Below are 17,190 nucleotides of genomic sequence, written 5' to 3'. Positions count from 1 at the left end.
GTTAAGCTTATTTTAAAATTGTGCTCTTTTGTATTTTAAGGTGTAAGTCAGTGTTGCAAACAAGACAGGAAAACAGCTGTTGACCCCTCTTTTAGTGTGCAGAGAGATTTGTGACTTGCAGGATCAGCTCAATAGGCAGAATCTGTTGTTCTTTGTTTATTAAAAAACAACAACAAAAACCCCACAAAAAAACAGAATAATCACTCATCCAAAAAATTTCAGCTGTGTAAGACAGCAGAAACAAATGGCCCTCAACGAGATTGTCATGATCAACTGTGTAATCATATTTTATCTTGGAAGAGGATTTATTAGAACATGGGAAAGAATTTCACTGGGGGAACTGATGAAACTGCCGATTATTTTTTCCCCCTGTTTGAAATATATTGTTAAAACCTCACTTGAAGACACTGCAGGAACCTTGCACAGTCATTTAGGGCTATGAATAACCCAACTTTTAGCTAATTTTCTGAACCAGTTTAGCAGAAGTGTTGAAACATCTCAATGAAGTCTCCCTTTTATTTAACTATGCACAGGGTAAACTGAGCTTTTGCTTCATTGCAGGGAAGGACCTTTACTTGAGGGTCCAAGTCCTCTTCAGCAGGACCTCTCTAGAGCAGTCTGAAACATGCTTTACATCCTGTCCCTGCCAAACTTATTGGTTCCCCAAGAAAAACTATCACGTTTAGATTTTTAAGCCCTTTCAGAACTTGAAAAAGGCCTTAATGGAGATCCTGTATCCAAAATCTTTATCTATTTGTCCAAGTGTAATCAGAGACCCTAAGTATGTAAAATATCTGTCTACCTGCTAAAATAGTATCTCATTCTAAAAAATCTAACATATTTCTAGCCTTTTAGCCATTTAGATTTGGCAGGATTAAAGTCAAGGGTATCAGTTACATCACACAGGCCTTGTGAGTATCATTTCAAATTGGTCCTTTAGTGTCCATTTTCCCCAAGGAAGCGTGTCTATGGATGTCCAATTCCTCAGCTTCTTTTAGTGACTCTGCAGTGGCTATATACTCTAGTGGTCTCTTGAGCCATTCTGGTGGTGGTTTAGTCACTAAGCTGTGTCTCACTCTTATGATCCCAAGAACAGTAGCCTGCCACGTTCCTCTGTCCATGGGATTCTCCAGGCAAGAATACTGGAGTGGGTTACCATGAGCCATTCTTCATGAATTCAAATACTAGTTCTAGCCCATTATAAAAGAACTTTGACAAATTGTTCAACTGCTTTGTTTTCCTGTTCTTGTGCTGTGCTTAGTTGCTTAGTCATTCAGCCGTGTCTGACTGTTTGTGACACCATGGACTGTAGCCTGCCAGGCTTCTCTATCCATGGAGAGATGAATTCTTGTCCAGGCAAGAATACTGGAGTAGGTTGCCATGCCCTCCTCCAGGGGATCTTTCCAACCCAGATATCAAACCCAGGTCTCCCACCTTGTAGGCAGATTCTTTACTGTCTCAGCCACCAGGGAAGCCCATGAATACTGGAGTGGGTAGCCTATCCCTTCTTCAGGGGATATTCCCAACCCAGGAATCAAACCAGGGTTTCTTGCATTGCAGGCGGATTCTTTAGCAGCTGAGCTACCAAGGAAACCCTTTCCTATTTCTGGTAGAGGTGTAATAACACCTTGATGTTAGGATGGCTATGAGGACAATATGAGTTAATACAGTCAAAGCACTTAGAACATGGCTAGCATATGCTAATTTAACTGTTTTATTAGGATTATAATTCATAGGCTTACTGAAAAACCAAACAAAGCCAGCATGATAGGCAGTGTGGTCATATGATAGCCCTCACAGTAAGGTAGTTATGCATGGTTATGTAGTTGTACATTAACAGATTTGTACATTTATTATAATTTCTGGCAGATGAGTATAAAGCATCTAGAATAGCATTATGTAAGAAATATAAGACAAGGGACATGTAATTTAAATATTCTGGCAGCTATCCTAAACAAATACATAGCTAGAATATATTTCAATAATGTATTTTATTTATCTCTATATATCAAAACAGTTCCTTCAACATATAATCAATCTAAAATTATTATTGATATATTTTCTGTCTTTTTTGGTCCTAAGTCTTTGAAACACCAGTTACATTTTAAGTGCTCAGTAACCACATATTGCTGATGGCAAACTTACTAGCTAGTGCAGCTCTCCAGGAAATGGAAACTATTTCGAATTAACTCAAAGATGCCATTTAGGATACCTGCAGGGCACCAGTTCCACATTTCACCCTCAAAGTCATCCAAGTTATATCACCTAAACCAGCCTGATTTTGGTTCCTCCCTCTGGCAGGGGACCTTTGGTTATGCACTACATGATTGGCAAGTGGTTTAAGTTCATTGGCCTTTATGGCGAGACAGTTCCAAAGCCATTTATTATTCCTAGCTGCTCCTAGCCCTGGGGGCAGAGCTTGGTAATAAAACAATTGGTGGGATATAAGTGATTGCACAGAATCCTTTATCATCTCTTCCGCTGTCCCCCACCAGTGCCAAACAAATACATTCTTGGAATAAACATGAGTGGCTTTATGGGGTACATGCCTCAAATCAAGTGAAACTAAAATTGAGTACTTAAAATCAATCAGGCAACTGAGGGATTTTATCCTCTTGCTCATACTGTTTATTGCAGAGTCCTCATCCATAAAAGGGAAGCAGATATCTGTTTTGATTAATTAATGGGGAAATTGGCTTCCCTGGTAGCTCAGTCCGTAAAGAATCTGCCTGCAGTGCAGAAGACCCAGGTTTGATCCCTGGGTTGGGAAGATCCCCTGGAGAAGGAAATGGCAAACCACTCCAGTATTCTTGCCTGGAGAATCCGTTGGACAGAGGACCCTGGCGGGCTATAGCCCATGGGATCACAAGAGTTGAACAAGACTTAGCAACTAAACCAACAACAATGGGGAAATTGGAAGGAAAATTAGATAGCTATACATACAAGAAAGTACTTTGAAATTTTAAGATAAGATGGCTAACTTTGTTGACCCAGGACTCCATCGGCTCTAGCACCAAAACTCTTTTGCCCTGGGTAATGACTCAGTCCCTGACAAAGCAAGATGGTTGGTCACTCGTCCTTCCTCTGCTCCTTCCTTCCTTGCAAATTGCATGTTGAGATAGCTTGAGATACAGTTGTTAAAAACTATAGCCCCCTTGAAAAAGGAAGAATTTCTGTTTAAGTATGTACACTCAATTTTTTTCTCTGCAACCAAGGGATGGAGCTATACATGGAACATTTTATAGCTATCAGGGCCATCTCAAGAAAATGTGTTGTTAGTAAAGTTTGTCTTCAGTATCCTTCCTTATGCGTTTAGTATTCCACTCCCTTTCTTGACAATTCTCACATGCTAGATGTTCCCAGTTTGCTTGTCAAGCTTGAGTTCCCTTCTCTGGGAGGCTGACTACAGATATAGAATCCTGCCAGTGATAAAGGTCCATGCAAAATCATCTGTCAAGCGGTCAGTTTTACCTGAGGCTCTGCCCTTTGCTCAATGACTATGCACAAAAGGAATCATGGCATCTTAATCAAAAAAATAATTTTCTCCCTAGGTTAAATCATTAGGAATGTTTGATTTCAATACTTTTTGACCTACAAAAAGGTATCTTATATGGTTCAACATATCTCATGGTGTCCTAGCTTGGGTACTAGAGTGAAGTCAGAAAACCTAAGCTCTTGACCCACCCCTGTGGTTTACTTCTGAATTATGTCCAGGAAATCACTTCATAATTTTACCCTTCAGCTTCCTCATCTATAACAGAGAATAGTATCTACTATCTTAGTATCAACTACCTTGACCTCTCTTTAAGTTTTTGAGAAGGACAAATATAATAATACACATAAATGCCATTTGCAGAGGGTAAAGTGGTAGACTGAGGTAAGTAATAATTATTTTTAGTTATTTTTCAAACACAGAAGCCCATTTGAAACATATAAACCTCTGTAAGAGATAGGACTAACAGTGGTAGAATTTAGATGACCTGAGAGATGTCTGCCAAATTATAATGTCATCTTTATGTCCTCATTCTCCTTTCTTTTTTAGTTCTATAACACTATAAAAAACCAAAACCTTATAGGACCATTCTGTAATATATGTCATATAAAATTTTAATTTTGCTAGCTATGGTGGTAGGGGAAACAAGGAAGTGAAGCAAGTAGGATATAGATTTTTAACCACTGAAATAAAACTTTAAGTCAATGTATTTTAAATGGTCCAACCAAAAAAAATTTTTTTAACATAAGTTATTAGAATATATGTAACCACTTGGCATTAAAGTTGTATAAACATCTTGATTTTTGGTCAAGAGTTGTAGAGCATGGAAAACGTTCATGCATTCAGTGTAATCACTCTTTGGGAGGAGATTCTTAGGGGATTTGAAACCTATAAAGAAGTTTCCTGACCTGACCTGGGTTAATCTATCCCTAGGCTTTCAACTAAACCAACTAAAATTGTGTACAACCATTTTAGAGCCTATACATCTTTTCTCCCTGGATAGGGGCCCAGTGGTTTTCATCAGATTTCTTAAGAGATCCTTGTCCCATAAAAGGTTCAGAGTACAGTATATGACTCTAAGAAAACAGTTTAGGAAAACAAATAAAAGCATTTTTATATAACCTGTAAATTAATTTATTGTTAAAACCATCAATGCTTAGTAGTTTTCTAATCTTGAAAGCCTAGAAATGAAGTTTAAAAAATTAAAACAAACCAAAATTTTTTTAAAACAAACTTTTCTGGTTATTAGAACAAACTTAATTGAAAGTATATGTCTTTTAGATATTGCTTCTCCAATATCCCTAAAATTATGATGTCTTGCTATTTCCTAATCTCTCCCTTTCTGTTTGTATTCTGGCTGCTGGATTAAATCTCCTGTTTGCATAGGATGACCAAAAATATTGGTGATGATGGAGGTGGTGATGATAACACTTTCAACTTTAGCTGGAAGGTGTTCACTAGTTGGGACTACCTTATTGGCAACCCTGAAACAGCAGACAACAAATTCAATTCTATCACAATGAACTTTAAGGTAAAGATACCAACGTCAAGAGACTTTCCTTGGTATTTGTAAAAGTAAAATTGGAATCATTCCAAATGGTATGTGTAGTAGAGTATCTTGACAATTAAAAGAAAGATTAACTCATCATTTCTTCCTACCAGGATCTGGGCAGGGTTATGAATATGACTGAAAAATAATTGATGGCTTGTGACAGCACTATTTCTCTCTAAATTTGGTAATAAAACACCATTGGATTGGAATAGCTAACCATTAGTAATCAGAATCAGATATTTTAAATAATAGAACAATGCTAACTTATTAGTTACAAGAATACATTAGCTCAGTACTTAAAATAACTCCAAAGTATTATTTTGTAATTGTTTTAAAAAGCCATACTAGAAGAGACTTTAGAATGAAGACTGTCTTAATCAACCAGACTTTGTAAGAATTCTTCCCTTTTTTGTCTTACATTTTCTCACTTGCTGGCAATATTCACCTGGTTTGTGGAATCCCAGATTTAGTTTACATTTTCATTCCTCACATTTACGTTTGTGAAAATAATTCCTAAGTTCATGATATTTTTTATAGATCAGATAATTCTTTTTTTTTTTTTTCTGTTTTCCTTGGATACAGGAAGCTATAATAGAAGAAAGAGCAGCCCAAGTAGAAGAAAACATCCACTTGATCAGATTCCTGAGGTTTCTTGCTAACTTCTTCGTGTTTCTAACACTTGGCGGGAGTGGATACCTCATCTTTTGGGCTGTGAAGCGATCCCAGGAATTTGCACAGCAAGATCCTGACACCCTTGGGTGGTGGGAAAAAAATGAAGTTCGTCTCTGCATGCTTTTTATGTACTTAGAATCTGACATTGAAGGTTTTGTGGGTTGTGCTTCAGTGCTGGAACATGAAATACAGCCACTTTTTACCTACCCCTGTCATCTCGCCCTGAGAGTGAACCAACCTTGGCACATGGTTCTTTATTCCAGCCTTATTTCCAAGTCTCTCTACTGTGTGTTTCTTACTTTGTGACATTAGGTAGAGTTGGAAGAGAGATTAGAACACATATATTCCAACCAGTATGTTTTATAGACAGAGATAATGAATCTCAGGTTAGGTGATGTGTTCATGGTCATAGAGCCGTGGAGAACAATGAGAGTTAAAATTTAAGAATTTTGGTTTCAAGCCCAACACTCTTTCCATGATCCTGTTTTACACTCTCTGTAGATCCTGCTTCTGTCTTTGAATGATCCAGTTGTTGCCTGAATTCTCTGAAGTGGGGATGATAAAGCCCTGGGTTCTTATATTAATCTCATTGGAAACATTCAGATTGCCTCCCATACTTTGGGTAAGACTGGGCCTCTCTCTAGCAGCCTAGCTACTCCACCTCCTTGTCCTCCTACCCTATTACCTCCCCCTCCAAATGCTAGTCAAATGAGGAAGGCCAGATCTTTGCCAGAAATTAAATATTAGCATTGTGATTTGTCTTCAGGGTATCTGCCCATTTAGCAGGTCCAAGAAAAGAGGTCAGAAATAAACATTTAGAGTCAGGAGGTCATTGGCCATGTGTTGTTTCTTGGGCCTGTTCCCTTCCATAAAATGTTCCATAATACAATCTGACATCATTTTGAACTGGGGTTCTCAAAGAATATGAAGATTTAAGCAGTGGGAAGTGTAGATTTACAGTACTGAAATTTCTGCAAAGCCTTATAGGCCAAACAGATTAAGAAAGTATTCATAAGCATAGAATTTCCTAGAAAAATCTTGGACAGAAAATGGTATAACACACTTAAAACAGAAGATTCCAAACAAAAGCATTCTAGGTATTTCAGAAGCAATAATGCTGAAGATGGGAGACCATACATTTAAGAGACTATGAAGACATTGATATTTCATGGAATCCCGTAAAACAGAGTCATTAGGTAGGGTCTTATGTATTTAAAACTAAGGGGGAGCCTCACAGTATTACTAAGTTTGCTTTTAAGATTATCTTTTGCAGTTATGATAGCATTGATAGGCAAAATCATCATACCACTTTGGTTTGTGGTTCATATTGATTATATCTTTGTATCAGAGAATCACAAAAAAGAATGAGTAATTGATTATCATTAAAACAGTCACTCTTTATAAGAACTTGTTTAATATCCATCTTCAGTTCAGTTCAGTTCAGTTGCTCAGTCATGTCTGACCCTTCACGACCCCATGGACTGCAGCACGCCAGGCTTCCCTGTCCATCACCAACTCCCAAAGCTTGCTCAAACCCATGTCCATTGAGTCAGTGATGCCATCCAACCATCTCATCCTCTGTCATCCCCTTTTCCTCCTGCCTTCAATCTTTTCCTGCATCGGGGTCTTTTCAAATGAGTCAGTTCTTTGCATGAGGTGACCAAAGTATTGGAGTTTCAGCTTCAACATCAGATCTTCTGATGAATATCCAGGACTGATTTCCCTTAGGATGGACTGGCTGGACCTCCTTGCAGTCCAAGGGACTCTCAAGAGTCTTCTCCAACACCACAGTTTAAAACCATCAATTCTTCAGCACTCAGCTTTCTTTACAGTTCAACTCTCACATCCATACAAGACTACTGGAAAAACCATAGCTTTGACTAGATGAACCTTTGTTGGCAAAGTAATGTCTCTGCTTTTTAATATGCTGTCTAGGTTGGCCACAGCTTTTCTTCCAAGGAGTAAGCGTCTTTTAATTTCATTCAGTTCAGTTCAGTTCAGTCACTCGGTTGTGTCTGACTCTTTGCGACCCCATGAACCACAGCACACCAGGCCTCCCTGTCCATCACCAACTCCCGGAGATTATCCAAACTCATGACCATTGAGTCGGTGATGCCATCCAACCATCTCATCCTCTGTCGTCCCCTTCTCCTCCTGCCTTCAATTTTCCCAACATCAGGGTCTTTTCAAATGAGTCAGCTCTTTGCATCAGGTGGCCAAAACATTGGAGTTTCAGCTTGAACATCAGTCCTTCCAATGAACACCCAGGACTGATTTCCTTTAGGATGGACTGGTTGGATCTCCTTGCAGTCCAAGGGACTCTCAACAGTCTTCTCCAACATCATGGTTCAAAAGCATCAATTCTTCAGTGCTCAGCTTTCTTTATAGTCCAACTCTCACATCCATACACAACTACTGGAAAAACCATAGCCTTGACTAGATGGACCTTTGTTGACAAAGTAATGCCTTTTCTTTTTAATGTGCTGTCTAGATTGGTCATAACTTTCCTTCCAAGGAGTAAGTGTCTTTTAATTTCATGGCTACAATCACTATCTCCAGTGACTTTGGAGCCCCCCAAAATAAAGTCAGCCACTGTTTCCACTTTTTCCCCATTTATTTGGCATAAAGTGATGGGACTGGATGCCATGATCTTAGTTTTCTGAATATTGAGCTTTAAGCCAACTTTTCCACTCTCCTCTTTCACTTTCATTAAGAGGCTCTTTAGTTCTTCTTTGCTTTCTGCCATAAGGGTGGTGTCATCTGCATACCTGAGGTTGTTGATATTTCTCCCAGCAATCTTGATTCCATCTTGTGCTTCATCCAGCCCAGATGGATTAAAAAACTTCCATCTTAGGGGACCTCTGATTCTAGGGGCCAACAAAGGTAATAATGCAGATTCATGAAACACTTTACAAATTTGATGAAATAATTCAAACTTACCTTAGACTGCATAGGCTTTGCCAAGTTTTTACTTTAGGCTGAAATTATATTATGCTGACTTTTAGCTCCCGCTAGTCATACTTATATAATGTTCTTAGTCAAAAGCAAAAAAAAAAACCCAACATATTGACAATTATTTTCTAAGTATAGCCTGGTAGTTCTAATCATTCAAAACATGGAGTCCACCAGGGGAAATGGGAACTCACAGTAGTGACAATTTGAGCCAGATACTCAGGCAAAGAAATTGCCAGTGCTAACTGGAACCGTTTTTAAAATTTTACTTAAAGGTTTTTCTCCCCTATTATAAATGTGGCACATGCTTAATTTACCCTAGTAATATATTCATAAGTGTGTCAATCAATCTGGAGATGTGGACCACAAATTTCCAGCTTGTCATATTTTCATTCTCTCTCTCTTTCATACGTTTCTTACTTTTGGCATTTTAAGTCAGTTCTTCATTTCTGAAACTTTTCTGCCTTGGCTTTGATGACATCATGCCATGCATTCTCCTTTTGTATTTTCTGAACATCCTTTCTGTTTTCTTTGATAAAATCTGTTCCATTTTCTTTCTTTTTTCTTTCTTTTTGCCCCTAACAGTTTGCGTTCTGCCTAACTCAGTAGTCCTGAGCCCATCTCAAGGAATTCATCCATTCTAGTTGATTAAACTAGCCTATGTGTTGATGATTGTCAAATTAGTATTTCCTATTTGAACCTATTCCTCAAACAGACAGTTTTTCATTTTCTTTGGAAATCTTCTTGTGAAGTGCAGAATTGGTACCATGTAGACCAACATACTATCTGCATAAAAATTAATGTAAATCACATCGCTCATGTACTAGGAAACAGACTATTATTACTGGCATGTCCATAAACTTGTGCAGTGTGAGTTGAATATGGCCCCTATTTTATTAAGATCAAATTTTAAAAATGCATGAAATAATTTTTAGTATTATAGACTAACAAAGGAATCTAGTTGGAATCTTGCAAATTTGGAAGAAAGCAGTAATAATTTTTAAACATCGTCAACTTGGTTCACCTCTTGTGTCTTCTTGTAGATGAACATGGTCATGTCCCTCCTGGGGATGTTCTGTCCAACACTATTTGACTTATTTGCTGAATTGGAAGACTACCATCCCCTCATTGCTCTGAAATGGCTACTGGGACGCATTTTTGCTCTTCTTTTAGGCAACCTGTATGTATTTATTCTTGCCCTGATGGATGAGATTAACAACAAGGTAAATCTTGTGTCTGGATTGTCCTTGCCATCAGCACGTTGTTACATTCCCAGTCTCAAGATTGCCAGAAATGCCTTCAAAATCTGTTTCAGTTTTGTTTCCAATACTCTCCTTTCTAGATTGAAGAGGAGAAGCTAGTAAAGGCCAATATTACCCTATGGGAAGCCAACATGATCAAGGCCTACAATGCTTCCCTTGCTGGAAATACCACTGGGCCACCCTTTTTTGTGCACCCTGCAGATGTACCTCGAGGACCCTGCTGGGAAACAATGGTGGGGCAGGTAATGTCACACACAGGAGTGCATAACAATTATTGGATTAAAAAGGAGCAGAGTAGAGATTTCTTCTGTAAGTGTGACCTGGTTTATATTGCTTATTAATGAAAATTGCTAAGACTTACTGACTATTCACTATATGCTGGCTGTGAATTTCACATATATTAACTCTTGCAGTCCTCACAAACATCCATTCAGGTAAGTAGTACATTTACACCCCTTTTCAGTTCAGTTCAGTCACTCAGTCTTGTCTGACTCTTTGTGACCCTATGAACCACAGCACGCTAGGCCTCCCTGTCAATCACCAACTCCCAGAGTCCACCCAAACCCATATCCATTGAGTCAGTGATACCATCAACCATCTCATTCTCTGTTGTCCCCTTCTCCTCCTGCCTTCAATCTTTCCCAGCCTCAGGGTCTTTTCAAATGAGTCAGCTCTTCACATCAGGTGGCCAAAGTATTGGAGTTTCAGCTTCAGCATCATTCCTTCCAATGAATATTCAGGACTGATTTCCTTTAGCATGGACTGGTTGGATCTCCTTGCAGTCCAAGGGACTCTCAAGAGTCTTCTCCAACACCACAGTTTGATAGCATATAATGGAAGGATGTTTTAAAATGGCCTGAGGAGATATTTTCTATATATATTATAATAACACACCCAGATTTAGCACCCAGACCCAAGCAAATATTTAAATGGCACTCTAGTTACTGTTACCTGTTTTCCATAAAAAAGATAAAAAGTTCATTTGGAAGCATACACTAAAGTTTATTTCAATAATGTTGAGTTTTATCAAATAATTGCCCCTTAAGCATCAAAGTAAAGCTATTTTAGGTTTGTTGTTTTCAGATGACTGTGTAAACGATCCCAGTCCAAGACTAATGGTATTTTAGCAGATAAAAGAAATAGTGTTTCCTATGGCTTTCTGTTCAATAAAGGGAAACCAAACCAGAAAAAAAACAAAAACCTACTTCAGGTCTCTTATTTCTATTCAAGTCCAATTTATATTTTGAAATGCCTTTACTTTTATCTCATTAGAATTGACATTCCTCATGTGCATTTCATAAACTGACTTTGGACTATGGTGAACAGACATTTAAAGACATGTCATAGTGCTTCTGTTGGTCAGACAACAGCTCAGTTTCAGTAGTAGTGTAATCTTTGGGAAATTATATGAATATATCTTTCTTTAGTTTTTAATTATTCGTATTATTATTTGCATAAAATTTGTATGATAAATGGAAAATTGAAAATTAGCATTAGTTTTATAAAACTAATTTAAACAAATATAGATATCATTAGATGTCCTTAGCTTCAGATATTCATCTGACTTAAGCGACTCATCTGTGATTTCAACTGTGGAAAAAAATAAGGAAAATGCATATAATGCTAGACAGACATCATTTAGAACCAAGTCCAAAGAGTATAAATAAGGACTCTACTTTATTTTTTAAGCTCTCAGGGACCAGATAGGCCTTCCTTTTCCAGTTATATGTTATTAAATTCTCAGTTTTCAGACATCCATGTTTTATACACGTTTACAGGATCATACAATGTATGAAATAATAAATGAAAGGAAAACTGCCTACACTTGGTAGAGAGATACTTGTGATACATGGTGTGGTAGACAGAATAAAAGCTACTCCAAAATGTCCATGTTCGAATTCCTGGAAATTGTGAATATGTTACCTTACATAGTAAAATGGACTTTACCAATGTGAGTAAGTTAAATATCTGGGGATAGGAAAAGTATCCTGGATTACATAGGTGAGCCTAACAAAGTCACAACATGCTCATACATGGGAGGCAAGAGTGAGAACAACTGGTGGTGACGGTGGAAACAGAGGTTGGAGTGATGCTCTTTAAAAGTGGAGGAAGGGGGCCATGAGCCTTTTTTTATAGAATCTTTTTTTTGTAATCACTTCTAGGCTGTTCCCTAAATCTTCAGCAAAAGTTGAGAGAAATGAAAAAAAAAAATGTAGTTTTCACAAACTCAAAGAGTTTGAGACATTCTCTTAATGGACATCCCAGAATGCAAACTGGCATGAGGGTTAAGAAACTTATTCTTTACCAAGAAAACACCTGGATTAAACAGGATTAATAGAACTAACTGTAAAGAATAAGGTGGAAGCTGCTCACTTCTGAAGAGGAGGCAACAATTAATTAGACGTGAATGTCAATGCAATCTAGAAAACATGTTTCTGATTATTCAGAAGCTTCTGGGATATTCCTCTGCCTCCTGAATTAAAATAAATAAAAAATATTTATTTAATTATTCTTCTTGGAGCCCCTGTACCATGCTGCTTGTCTTTTTCTTTTTAAAAATCCTGTCCCTAGTGGTTTTCTTTGCTTCATCATCTTTTCTTACTGCTGTTTGTAGTTAGGGTTCCCTTTTCTTTTTCACCTTCCTTTCTTTAAAGGAACAGGCAGCACCAGTGGGAAAGCTTGTGGGAGCTGGAGGAGGGAAGGGCTGTGATTCTGAACAGAATGTTGATGAGGGAGGTGAGATCCATGGGGGCAAAGATAACACAGGGGATGTAAAATCCCTGAGTGCTGGGAAGGTCTCACCTTTAAGAGATTAATAGGCATATGCATGCACCTGGAAACATTAATTTTAACCACTTTTAAAACAAAGTCATTCCAGAAGAAACAGTATCAGCAGCTTTTAGAGATGCACCCCAAAGAATTGTTTGTTGTTCTATGAGAACACTCCAGATGTTTCCTCTTCTTCTTTGTGGATGTCCTCTCCTCTGTTTTCCTTCAAGGATACTGAGGAACTCAGTCTCTCCTTGATTATAAGGATTTGGTGACTCCTTTATGTCTCCAGGAAATCTCAAGATGTAGTCACTTAGTCTCATCTCCAACGGCACTTGATAGGTAGGCAGCAGAACAATTCTTGGGAGATCACTATTTGAAGCTGTATACCGAGGTCTGCATTTTGGGGACAGAGAGGAAAGAGACTGCTACTGAAGATAATGACAACAATGGCTCACATTTATCAAATTCTTGTGTGCCAGGCATTACCTCTTTGAGTTTTTATTAATAAATTGCCCTCCAAGTTATATCATTATCCCCATTTTATAGATGAGGAGACCATAACTTAGAAAAGTAAAGAGACCTTAAAGGAAGACCTTAAAGGAAGACCTTAAAGGAGACCTTAAAGGAAGCCAGTGATAGGAACCCAAATTTAACCTACAGAGTCTGATTAGAGTTTGTGTCCTCCATAGTGCCGAATCATCCCCCAGAAACATAACTAGCATCAGTGCGTGCTCCCCAGGATCCTGCCATGGAAAATCTATAGTCTTTGTGATACACCTTCTCTATTATTTCCCTGGTGGCTCAAACAGTAAAGAATCTGTCTTCAGTGTGGGAGATCTGGGTTTGAACCCTGGGTTGGGAAGATCCCCTGGACTGGCTATTCACTGCAGTATTCTTGCCTGGAGAATTCCATGGACAGAGGGGCCTGATGAGCTACAGTCCACGGAGTTGCAAAGAGTCAGACACAACTGAGAGAGACTAAAACTAACACTAACACTACTAGTTAATGATAGTCTTAGATGTATTGATCAAAGCTTCCCAAGCATTTTATTACTACATGTCTGGAGTGTGAAGTGTGAGGTGTGGAGTGCAGTGGTCTGCAGAAGGCCTGTGGGGAAGCCATGCTCCATCCTGACTAGCACGCTAGGAACTGGGACTGAATGATGTTCCCTTGGTGGGCCAGACCACCATTTTGGGAATTTCCTTCTTATAAAGCAGTATATTCCTTCTATGGTGTGTTAATAAATATTTTCACATAATGTTTGAATCCTCTTCTGCTATTTTATGTAAAAGTTAGGACACTGCTTAGGGGAAGAATCAGACTTCAACCATTGGGATGAGGGTGCTTAGGAGTGTGTGGAGGACTTCAAAATCACTCTGAAATTATCTCTTATTGAGGAAGAATAAAAAGGATAAAAAAATCCCTCACAGCCTGCCTCTAATGGATGCTAATTATTAGAATCTGAACTCAAGTTTCCTGGGGAATGGAAAGAAGAATAAATAAGAGTAGGGAAGAGAAAAGTTATGTTCAGTAATAACTGCAAGAATTTACTGTCACTCAATCACTCACTCCATGTTTGTTAGTGCATGTTAAGTGTTGGGCATTGTGCTAGATACTGGAGGTCCAGTGGGGAACAGAAGTGGATCTCTTCTTTGTCCTTGTGAGATTTAGAATCTCATAGGAAGAACAAAACCATTAATTAAATAAATATATAACATTTACAGACGGGTCATGGTGAAGAGTTCTGACAAAATGTGGTACACTGGAGAAGGGAATGGCAAGCCACTTCAGTGTTCTTGCCCTGAGAACCCCATGAACAGTATGAGAAGGCAAAAAGATAGGACAATGAAATATGAACTACCCAGGCCGGTAGGTGCTCAATATGCTACGGAGACCAGTGGGGAAATAACTCCAGAAAGAATGAAGGGATGGAGCCAAAGCAAACACAACACCCCGTTGTGGATGGGACTGGTGATGGAAGCAAGGGCCGATGCTATAAAGAGCAATATTGCACAGGAACCTGGAATGTTAGGTCCATGAATCAAAGGCAAATTGGAAGTGGTCAAACAGGAGATGGCAAGAGTGAACATCGACATTTTAGTAAACAGTGAACTAAGATGGGTGGAATGGGTGAATTTAACTCAGATGACCATTATATCTACTTCTGTGAGCAAGAATCCCTTAGAAGAAATGGAGTAGCCTTCTTAGTCAACAAAAGAGTCCGAAATGTAGTACTTGGATGCACTCTCAAAAATGACAAAATGATCTCTGTTTGTTTCCAAGGCAAACCATTCAATATCACAGTAATCCAAGTTTATGCCTTGACCAGTAATGCTGAAGAAGCTGAAGTTGAATGGTTCTATGAAGATATACAAGACTTTCTAAAACTAACACCAAAAAAAAGAAGTCCTTTTCATTATAGGGGACTGGAATGCAAAAGTAAGAAGTCAAGAAACACCTGGAGTAACAGGTAAATTTGGCCTTGGAGTACAGAATGAAGCAGGGCAATGGCTAATAGAGTTTTGCCAAGAGAACGCATGATCATAGCAAACACTCTCTTCCAACAACACAAGGGAAGACTCTATACATGGACATCGCCAGATGGTCAACACCGAAATCAGACTGGTTATATTCTTTGCAGCCAAAGTTGGGAAAGCTCTATACAGTCAGCAAAAACAAGACTGGGAGCTGACTGTGGCTCAGATCACGAACTCCTTATTTCCAAATTCAGATGTAAATTGAAGAAAGTAGGGAAAACCACTACACCATTCAGGTGTGACCTAAAATAAATCCCTTATGATTATACAGTGGAAGTGAGAAATAGATTTAAGGGACTAGATCTGATAGACAGAATGCCTGATGAACTATGGACGGACATTTGTGATATTGTACAGGAGACAAGGATCAAGACCATCTCCGAGAAAAAGGAAAATGGCTGTCTGAGGAGGCCTTACAAATAGCTGTGAAATGAAGAGAAGCAAAAGTAAAGGTGGAAAGGAAAGATACCCATTTGAGTGCAGAGTTCCAAAGAATAACAAGGAGAGATAAGAAAGCCTTCCTCAGTGATCAGTGCAAGAAATAGAAGAAAACAGTAGAATGGGAAAGACTAGAGATCCCTTCAAGAAAATTAGAGATACCAAGGGAACACTTCATGTAAAGATGGGCTCAATAAAGGACAGAAATGGTATGGACCTAACAGAAGCAGAAGATATTAAGAAGAGGTGGCAAGAATACACAGAAGAACTGTACAAAAAAGATCTTCATGACCCAGATAATCACGATGGTGTGATCACTCACCTAGAGCCAGACATCTTGGAATGTGAAGTCAAGTGGGCCTTAGGAAGCATCACCATGAACAAAGCTAGTGGAAGTGATGGAATTCTGGTTGAGTTATTTCAAATCCTGAAAGATGATGCTGTGAAAGTGCTACACTCAATATGCCAGCAAATTTGGAAAACTCAGCAGTGGCCACAGGACTGGAAAAGGTTACTTTTCATTCCAATCCCAAAGAAAGGCAATGCCAAAGAATGCTCAATCTATTGCACAGTTGCACTCATCTCACACGCTAGTAAAGTAATGTTCAAAATTCTCCAAGCCAGGCTTCAAAAATACATGAACCGTGAACTTCCAGATGTTCAAGCTGGATTTAGAAAAGGCACACAAACCAGAGATCAAATTGCCAACTTCTGCTGGATCATCAAAAAAGCAAGAGAGTTCCAGAAAAACATCTATTTCTGCTTTGTTGACTATGCCAAAGCCTTTGACTGTGTGGATCACAATAATCTGTGGAAAATTCTGAAAGAGATGGGAATACCAAACCACCTGACCTACCTCTTGAGAAATCTATATGCAGGTCAAGAAATAACAGTTAGAACTGGACATGGAACAACATACTGGTTTCAAAAAGGAAAAGGAGTATGTCAAGGCTGTATATTGTTACCCTGCTTATTTAACTTCCATGCAGAGTACATCATGAGAAACCCTGGGCTGGAAGAAGCACAAGCTGGAATCGAGATTGCAGGGAGTAATATCAATAACCTCAGATATGCAGATGACACCAACTTTATGGCAGAAAGTGAAGAAGAACTAAAGAGCTTCCTGATGAAAGTGAAAGAGGAGAGTGAAAAAGTTGACTTAAAGCTCAACATTCAGAAAACTAAGATCATCCCATTTGGTCCCATCCCTTCATGGTGAATAGATCGGGAAACAGTGAGAGACTTTATTTTGGGGGGCTCCAAAATCACTGCAATTGGTGACTGCACCCATGGAATTAAAAGATGCTTGCTCCTTAGAAGAAAAGTTATAACCAATCTAGACAGCATATTCAAAAGCAGAGACATTACTTTGCCAACAAAGGTCCTTCTAGTCAAAGCTATGGTTTTTCCAATAGTCATGTATGGATGTGAGATTTGGACTATAAAGAAAGCTGAGTGCCGAAGAATTGATGCTTTTGAACTGTGGTGTTGGAGAAGACTGTTGAGACTCC

At 38.7% G+C, this 17,190-nt stretch overlaps 1 protein-coding gene across 9 annotated transcripts in view; it reads left to right on the top strand.

Moving 5' to 3' along the window:
* TMC1 (transmembrane channel like 1) overlaps positions 1-17,190 on the top strand; it is a 288,903-nt gene that overhangs the window by 238,590 nt on the left and 33,123 nt on the right. For all 9 annotated transcript variants that reach the window (XM_060409365.1, XM_060409363.1, XM_060409364.1 and 6 more), the window contains 4 exons: positions 4,880-5,024; positions 5,628-5,822; positions 9,713-9,892; positions 10,012-10,173. In XM_060409365.1, coding sequence (XP_060265348.1) covers positions 4,880-5,024; positions 5,628-5,822; positions 9,713-9,892; positions 10,012-10,173 — 682 coding nt within the window. The remainder of the gene's footprint in view (positions 1-4,879; positions 5,025-5,627; positions 5,823-9,712; positions 9,893-10,011; positions 10,174-17,190) is intronic.

Source organism: Ovis aries, chromosome 2 (assembly GCF_016772045.2).
Source record: "Ovis aries strain OAR_USU_Benz2616 breed Rambouillet chromosome 2, ARS-UI_Ramb_v3.0, whole genome shotgun sequence".
Taxonomy (NCBI): domain Eukaryota; kingdom Metazoa; phylum Chordata; class Mammalia; order Artiodactyla; family Bovidae; genus Ovis; species Ovis aries.
The sequence above is the reverse complement of the archived record's forward strand: the minus strand, read 5'-3'. Positions and strand labels throughout refer to the sequence as shown.